This window comes from Osmerus eperlanus, chromosome 15, assembly GCF_963692335.1.
Source record: "Osmerus eperlanus chromosome 15, fOsmEpe2.1, whole genome shotgun sequence".
Taxonomy (NCBI): domain Eukaryota; kingdom Metazoa; phylum Chordata; class Actinopteri; order Osmeriformes; family Osmeridae; genus Osmerus; species Osmerus eperlanus.
In genome coordinates, this window is record NC_085032.1 from 1,756,615 (window position 1) to 1,765,527 (window position 8,913).

At 39.0% G+C, this 8,913-nt stretch overlaps 1 protein-coding gene across 1 annotated transcript; it reads left to right on the plus strand.

The window, feature by feature from the left end:
* Positions 1–308: 308 nt before the first annotated feature.
* On the plus strand, positions 309–7,044 carry LOC134035324 (uncharacterized). Its single transcript, XM_062480325.1, has 10 exons — positions 309–413; positions 514–625; positions 963–1,082; positions 1,189–1,254; positions 1,356–1,392; positions 4,785–4,844; positions 5,106–5,335; positions 5,553–5,712; positions 5,940–6,077; positions 6,941–7,044. Exons 2-10 carry the CDS (start codon positions 542–544, stop codon positions 7,042–7,044), a joined length of 999 nt encoding a protein of 332 aa, XP_062336309.1. The 5' UTR covers positions 309–413; positions 514–541.
* Positions 7,045–8,913: the final 1,869 nt, after the last annotated feature.

The following is an 8,913-nucleotide window of genomic DNA, read 5'->3' on the forward strand; positions in this document are numbered from 1 at the left end:
TCGCCTCAGTCTCCATCACTGACAGCCCTGGCCGCAGCATCGCCCCAGTCTCCATCACTGACAGACCCTCAGTCTCCATCACTGACAGACCTGGCCGCAGCATCGCCCCAGTCTCCATCACTGACAGACCCCCAGTCTCCCATCACTGACAGCGCTGGCCGCAGCATCGCCGCAGTCTCCATCACTGACAGCCCTGGCCGCAGCATCGCCCCAGTCTCCATCACTGACAGACCCCCAGTCTCCATCACTGACAGCCCTGGCCGCAGCATCGCCCCAGACTCCATCACTGAGGCAGTCTCAATCAAAATGTCTTTATACTTCAGGTTCATCGTCTACGGTTTTCGGTGGTGCATTTTATCGAAGAAAATGAAGTAGACGTGGCACAATCATTATGGTTGGAGAGGAGTAATGGGGTAAGGCGACTCATTGAAAGTTGCATAATATTTTCAAAATTGTTCAATGACAGTGTCATATACAAAAAAAGCATACACAACCATTGCAAATATCTTACAGGTTCTGAATTGCTATTGGCCTCAGAATAATGCCAGCGTTCTGGCAAGACGCTGTGCTCTGCCAGATAAAGCACAGTGGAAAAAGTACCAAGTCAGAGTGTTCTCTACAACAGGTAAAATGTGTTTCACCCCGTAATGACAAATAGAGACAATAGCTCTAATAACATAACTGATAGCATAGGCGATTTTACCACACGTGCAGGGGGTGCATTTGCGCTATACTTATGATGAAAACATTTACATTTTCAAATTAATGTAAGAAAACAATAAAATTATTTTATTGTTTTTATATTATTATATGTCAGAGAGTTATGTATTCTATCATGATTTGTTGTGCTCTAATGATAAAAAAAAAATTAAACCTAGAATCGCCTATGACTGATAGGATATCTGTAATTTACATTTAGATTCTACATTTAGATTCTAATTGTTGCACCTTTCCATTAACAGACAGCTACAGCCTGGCCAGGGAGAGGGCAAGAAAGGGGCAAGACACCTCTCAGGTGGAAACAGAGGGAGTTGCTAGAAAAATCAATGTTCCTGCCAGATACCAGGAGCCTGATAGTGATGGTAATTATGTGTCATTCATTCATATATATATATATATATATAGTTCTCTGTTGAATATATTGTAAGACTCATGTTATTAATAGTTTTTCATACATGTCTCCTGAAGATGAGGATGAAGTCATTCCGAAAAAGAAAGCAGTCAAACCTGGAGTGTTGCCAAGAGGGCCTGCGTGTAAGTATATGCAATAGTAGCTATGGTTGAAAAACTAAAAAGTTGTTAAATTCTGTTTGCCAACTGTTTCTTTTTCTTGTTCAGTCACGTCGCCACCTAAGTCCACCACACCTGTCAGGGCAGATGACGAATTGGAAGGTATGGCTGTAATTCAATCAAACCAAATGCACTTATAGACTCCTCTTCACACGCCTTGCATGAATTAACAGGCAGATTAAGACAGACATTTTTAAAAGACAGCTTAAAACCTACCTTTTTACCGAAGCATTTAAGTAATTTTATCTCAAAAGGGTTTTCCTACTTTTATTAGTTATATTATTGTAGAATCTTGGTTTAGTAAATTTGGGTCATTATTTGACTTGCTAATTTTACTTTGTCTAGGTCAGAGTTGGCGAACTCTGATAGCGTACAAGAACTCTGGTCGCGTGAAGTATTTAAACAAATATGTCAAACAATCTGTATTCTTGATCTGAGGCAAAGGATCCGTTAACAGAGAATACGGCCCATACTCTTGACCTGGGGAAAGGATCTGTTAACAGAGTGTATGGTTTTATATATACAGACCAGGGGTGAACCAAATGTATGTGTGTTACTTGTAATCCTACTTTTATTAGTTATTTTCTTGTAGAATCTTGGTTTAGTAAATTTGGGTCATTATTTGACTTGCTAATTTTACTTTGTCTAGGTCAGAGTTGGCGAACTCTGATAGCGTACAAGAACTCTGGTCGCGTGAAGTATTTAAACAAATATGTAAAACAATCTGTATTCTTGATCTGAGGCAAAGGATCTGTTAACAGAGAATACGGCCCATACTCTTGACCTGGGGAAAGGATCTGTTAACAGAGTGTATGGTTTTATATATACAGACCAGGGGTGAACCAAATGTATATGTTACTTTTAAGATGCATGTTTAAAGTTGTTTTCTCTCTTGAACAGAGATCTTATTGGGATTTTTTATTTTTGTTTGAATTGTTTATCACTTGTATTATTGTTTTTATTGATTTTATGTAAAGCACCTTGAGCTACAATTCTTGTATGAAATGTGCTATATAAATAAAGTCTTACTTACTACCTTAACCCTTTGATACACAAGCTATGCTTACCCCCTTTAATGCACAACATGGGTCTAAAATGACCCGCATTCATTTCCTATGAGATTTCATGTATGGCTGAGTGTTTCTTTGCTATATCTTTAAAAATCAATTCATTTCATTATTTAATAATCCAATTATTCCTTTATTTTGTTTTTGAGTATCACAAATCATTATTTTAATTGTTGTCTTTCTTACATTCTGAGCAAAAAACTTTTTGTGGTACTACATCAATTTTATAGACATGGGTCTAAAATGACCCATATGGATTCACTATGGAATTTGATAGAAACTTTGGATATTTGCAATTTGGAACATATTTACTGTGAATAGTTATTCACCTGCTACACATTTCACAGGTCAACCCTGCTGCTTTTAGGTTGGGAGATTTTCATCAGTGACAGCATCATTGAGGAGGTTCTGAAATGCAACAACTTAGAGATGAAGAGCTGCAGCAACAAAAGGGAAAGAGTGTAGAAGCATCAAACAGGAATTCATGGCTTCTATCAGTTTGATCCTCCTTGCAGGGGAGGACAAGAGCCTAAATGTGGCCTTGCGGGAGAGTTTTTGGATCCAATTGCAAAATCCAATGTATAAAGCCACCATGGGGCTAAAGAGATTTGAGGATATCCTCAGCTTCATAAAGTTTGATGATAAGAGCTCTTCTTGTGGCTGGGTGGTAGTTGCATTTAGTTATTACTCCACATCTTTCCACATCTTTAATATACTTTTGGAGCTGTGACTTGGCCTTCATGCGCCTCTTATGTGGCATGACAAGGTCCTTGTCTAGCTCCTTGATGAACTGCTGCTTGGTCACACCACCCATTTAATCATGGTGTTATTGTAAAAGTTAGTGTAGGCATTGAGGGTGGCAACATCCAGCACATTGTGCCAGACAACTCTGTGTTCTCCACTTACATGATTAGGTGCAAACTATCTGATCCATTGTGTCCACTCCTGATTTTATTTTGTTACAGTACTGGATCACAAAATGGTTGTCATCCACTGCTTTGCCATCATGCATGGTGCTCAGAAGGACAACAGCCTTTCCCTTCTTCAGCACATAGCTCACCAGTCATGTTGCCATTGAATCCAAATGAAATGGCAACATGACCATGAAAAAATGTGGAACTTGGCATCTCCCTTCATTTGGATGTCTTTGTGACTCGTATGTTCGGCTTGTTCTGGTGAAGAGTCCCCACAATGTTCAGGTTTTTGTCAATAAGCTTTCCAGTCAGAGGGACACTGGAAGGGTAGAACACTCAGTCTACCACATATGGGACCCTCACATCGCACATCCAGAATATTTTAATTCCACATTTTGCTGGCTTGCTGGGCATGTATGGCACACACTGCTCATCTCTGGTGACAAAGTTACTGGGAATGAACCGTCTTCTGCAATTAGCCAGGAAACAGTCACACACATACCTGAATGCTGCTATGAGATGTTTTTCTTGTTACAAAGCTCTGTTCCTCTTGTCATCAAAAGTCAAGCTGGTGATATCATATCTCTTTAGCCCCATGGTGGCTATACATTGGATTTTGCAATTGGATCCAAAAAAGCCACATCTAGGCTCTTGTCCTCCCCTGCAAGGAGGGTCAAACTGATAGAGGCCATGAATTCCTGTTTGATACTTCTCCACTCTTTCCCTTTTGCTGTTGCAGCTCTTCGTCTCAAAGTTGTTGCATTTCAGGACCTCATCAATAATGTCACTTGTGAACATCTCCCAGCCTAAAAGCAGCTGTGTTGAGTTGTGAAATGTGTGACAGGTGAATAGTTATCCACAGTAAATATGTTCCAAGTTGCAAAAATTAACTAATATCAAAAATTCCTATAAAACTCCATAGGAATACATATGGGTCATTTTTGACCCATGTCTGTAAACTGAAGGTAGTAACACAAAAACAATGGTTGTTTATAAATTAAGAAAAAAAGAAGGAAAATAAGTATTTGTGGCAATAAAAAACTAGATATTTAATGAATACTTGGAATATGAAATTATGAAATTAGATGATTTCTAAAGATATGGCAAAGACACACTCAGCCATACATGAAATATCATAGGAAATGAATGCGGGTCATTTTAGACCCATGTTGTGCATTAGAGGGGTAGTGTTACAAAAATTATTTTTATTCCAAAAGTAAGAAAGAAAAAATGAAAATAAGGACTTGTGATGACCAAAAACTAGTTAATTGAGGAATACCTGGAATACTGAATGATTAAATATTTTTTTTGCGAAGATATAGAAAATGTTAACTCTCCCGGGTCACTTTAGACCCATGTTGTGTATCAAAGGGTTAAATCTGCCACTGTTATGAAATGAACATATGCAAATCATGTTTATTATTAATAATTGTGAAATATTTTAGGTTGTACTCCAATTTAATTATTCGTTATCAGAAAAATACACCTAATGTTCTTTGCATTTGCTCTGCAGTTACTCCATGTGAATCCTCACATACCTCACATACCTCACGATCTGTTGAGGCCTTTCAAGGTACCGCCCCCATTAATACAGACACATAACTACTTTTCTCACTATATAAACCTATTTGTACCTGATCCCAGTTTAGTCCTGCATTTACATTTTCAATGACTTGATTATTGAATCAATTTGGTTTTAGGGAGCCATCAAGATGAACCAGCTACGTAAAGGTATCTCTAAAAAAATCAACCCTTCCCATTGATTATTACAACGACTAAGGAAGCATTTTGTGAATCTTGATTGTAATGTTAATTATTATGCTTGTTTCAACAGAGATTTTCGGTTTCCTGGAGGGTGTTGAGAGGAGAATCGGGATCAAAATAGAAAGGATGCAGGAGGAGTTCAGGAATACCATTGGCCGTGTCATGGAGGCTGTGGAGTCCCGGCCAATGAGACCTTCTGAGGCAGCAGAAATTGAGATATTGGAGTGTCCATGCAAAAATGTCAGAGACTTGGAGGACCTTTGTCAAAAACTGAAAGACCGCTCATTTAAAAAGAAAATGGTATGTCCTGGAATACACCATCTCTTCTTAATGGCAGTAAACTGTTACAATTAGACCAAGAGACAAATAGACCTACAAATTAAGTTTCTTTTTCTCTTTATATTGATGTGACACATTCTTTAACAGAACATTAATATGTACAACTTGTTAAATGTGTCAAATATGTTGTTTGAAATGAAATGGTTTTGAGGTGATTTTTGTTATTTTATTTCTTTAGATTCGATACCTGAGCCTTCTTGGAGGCAACAATATTGGAGATGGAGTTAGGAGAATCCTTAAAAAAATCGGGACTAATGAATTACGGAAGGGGTTTAGTTTGAAGGGGAGAAAGGGGAAGAGACCCTTCAACCATTTATTAATTTTTGATGTGGTGATACGTAAGTTAAATCTCACACACACACACACACACACACAAACTAAACATTCACTGTAGGCTACAATGCTTTATATAATACACTGTATTATCGTTTTTCCATAACTCTGCTGACAAATACAGACAAACAAACAAATCACAATGAAAATAAACTCCTTGGGCAGTAATGGAGATTGCCCAACACTTTACTACCACCATTACTAGTTCAGTCATATGAATATTTTTGTTTAGGTGCCTGCAGCCGTTCCTTTCCCAGTGTGGACTGCCAGAAGGTGGAGGAGGCCATTGCGGTTACACTAAAACATGCTCCCCAACGCAGATCAACAAACCAGGTATATACACATATTATATACACTTATCCATACATACGTATGGATCAGTCAACTGAAGGGGGTGGATTGGTGCAAATATATAGCAACATTGTAATGCATTTTGCTATTGCCATGCGACCGATTTTGTTTCGATTGTGTTAATGTTAATGCAACAGTTGATTGATGTTGATTAAGCAGAATATGGAAACCCGTTATTGCAAATTGGGTTATTTACAAAATTTAAGTAGGGTATAAGAGTCAGTAAGATAACATTTATGTTAACATATGAATGCATTACATTATAATTCTCACTAGGTAAAAGCAGGTAAAATTGCTCTGTTGTCTAACTGTAGCAAATTTTTGCAGGTGTTGATTCCGGACGAACTGGTAGAGGAGGAGGGGGAGGAGGAGGGGGACGACGACGAAGTGGAGGAATAGGAGGAGGATGAGGGGGAGGAATAGGAGGAGGGGGAGGAGGGGGAGAAGGAGGGGTTGACAATCAAAATATAAGAATTAATTCAGGCCTTAAAAATCAATTTAAATAAAGTGTTTGTTTATACTTTAAATCGTGTTTTTTCTTCTATAAGCATATACATAATAAGTTACAATACACAATACTTAGCAGCAGCCTGTTATACTTTAAGTAGATTTATTTTAAATAAAGAGGTTAAATTACATTGTTGAGTTTAAGTGTACACATTCAGTTTAGTTTTTCACTATAGGCTACATTTTACTAGGTAATATGCATTATAGGCTACTTTGTATACAAAAAATATCCATTAAATGCATAAATGTGACTATAAATTAAGGTTGAGAAATTGATTCTGCATTTGGTATGCGAAAGTTATCAGGACGTCGCAAGGGAACGTCCCCATGATGTCGCAGACAAACGTCCCCTGAACGTCCCCTAAATGTTATGAGGACGTTACATGGACGTCCCGGGGACGTTTGTCTGCGACGTCCCCGGGACCTTCAGGGGACCCTACAAAAAGACGTCATGGGGACGTTCCCTTGCGACGTCCTGATAACATTCGGGGACGTTCAGGGGACGTCCTGGGGACATCATTTTTTTAGCTGGGCTCGAACTCCAGGGGAGACGCGCTTGATTCCTGCCGGTTCCATAGTGAGAGCGGCGCGGTCAGAGAAGTTTCGGTTGGGCGCTGCGGCATATTAAATATATTATAAATAGTTTTTCTGCGTGAGAAATACAATGTGTGGCGGGAGTGCGTGACAAAAGACCGAAATGAGTGACTGTCACGCTCAATGCATGACACTTGAGAGCCCTGGGAATCAAACACTTGACGGGCTGTGCTGTTTGTCAATGAGAAGAACCCTGTGCAGTTCGACCCTCAATTACACATTTGATCTAACTATTTCACAGAGGACAGTTTTGAAAACCTGGGACAATGTAAAGCATGATTTGCTATGAAGCTGTTGCTGAAAAGAGGTGCTGTTCCGACCTTATGTTCATCACAACAGCAAGCTGTAGTATTATGTTGTCGCTAACAGTTATTAGCAATGCTAACGTATCCTGCCTGTATCTAGCATCGGTAGAATGTGTGATCATTTAGTTTATTGGCAATGGGGCTAACGTTATTTCATGTTCCTGACTGTTTCATTCAAATAAATAACCCGAGTTGTCATGTAAATCTACAATTCAAGATGCATGTTTGTCCAGATCTATTTTTCAGCAAGATAGCTAGAGCTAACTGAAGCTAAGTTGAATCACGATAGTTTGTTGTGCTGCCTTCGGGTCACATGACCCAAAGGTTCATAACGAACCATCGTTGTGTTTACCCAATTTTACCCAATACAAAAACAAAAAAATAAAATAATATTTTAACCTTCGCAATGTGAGGGGTCTGAGACAGCCCGACGGTTAAAAGAAAATGATTCACTTTGTTTTTGTACGCGGTAAAGTTGTCGCAATACGATGGTGGGTCACAATGACTGATGGGTCAGAATGACCCGAAGATAACACAAGGGTTAAGCTGTAGTGCTAACGTTACCCACCTAAGTCGATCCTGTTTGCTTCGACAACAGAAGTGGAAACAACTAACGTATTTCAAATGATATCTAGTCAATCTGTTGAAAAGTGTTGTGTAGACACAATAGATTTATTTGTACTTTTTTATTTCAAGTCTCCACCTTCTTGTTTCAGTGAGTGCTGTTGGCAGTGTTGTGTCTTTACTCCGCAGCTTCACTCGTTGTAAACCAACCAATCAGCGCGCAGCTCATCTTTATATTCATGAGCATACCATAAAAGGAGAAAACCTAGCGTTTTTTCCCGGGACAAATTCACTGGAAGTATCCGGGGGCATAGAACAGCACCCGGGCTATTCAGCCCAACCAATGATACATACCCTATTTGGAGACCTTAAGAAACAGTGTGAAATACCCCAAAAACCCAGTCAATCACCCCCATGTCTTTTTTTCTTACCGGGGAGCATGCCCCCAGACCCCCCTATAAGGTTGGGGATTCGCCGCATCTTTCTCACCTTTTTCACCCCTGAACTGTTTGCATGCCTGTTATTAGCAAGGGGGGTTAGCACTTTTCCAAGGCACTGTATTCATGTCACATTGTCATTGGGGGCTGAGCACCCCTAAAGGTCGATCCTAGAATTGCCTCTGAGTCTAGGACTAGTCATATTTTCGATGACTGACATATTGTCACATTATAAACATATTTTTCCAAATAGGCTTAAAAATTTTATTAGCACTAAATACATTTTAAGTGTTTTGCATAGTCGATGTTATATGTCACTTTTAAAATCATGTCATATTTTATCATTATATCCTGGCTATGGATGCATTAATCATTGCTGCCTTTCAAAGATGTCAGGTAAAAAGCAAAGCAATTAATTAATTAATTTTGACCTGGGGGGGGGTCACTC

Excerpts from the sequence above, each read along its gene's own strand:
- LOC134035324 (XM_062480325.1), top strand. The coding sequence starts at position 542 with ATGCCAGCGTTCTGGCAAGACGCTGTGCTCTGCCAGATAAAGCACAGT. Across the intron at positions 4,845-5,105 it reads ATCTGTTGAGGCCTTTCAAG|AGATTTTCGGTTTCCTGGAG; the intron begins GTACCGCCCCCA and ends TTGTTTCAACAG. Across the intron at positions 5,713-5,939 it reads AATTTTTGATGTGGTGATAC|GTGCCTGCAGCCGTTCCTTT; the intron begins GTAAGTTAAATC and ends ATTTTTGTTTAG.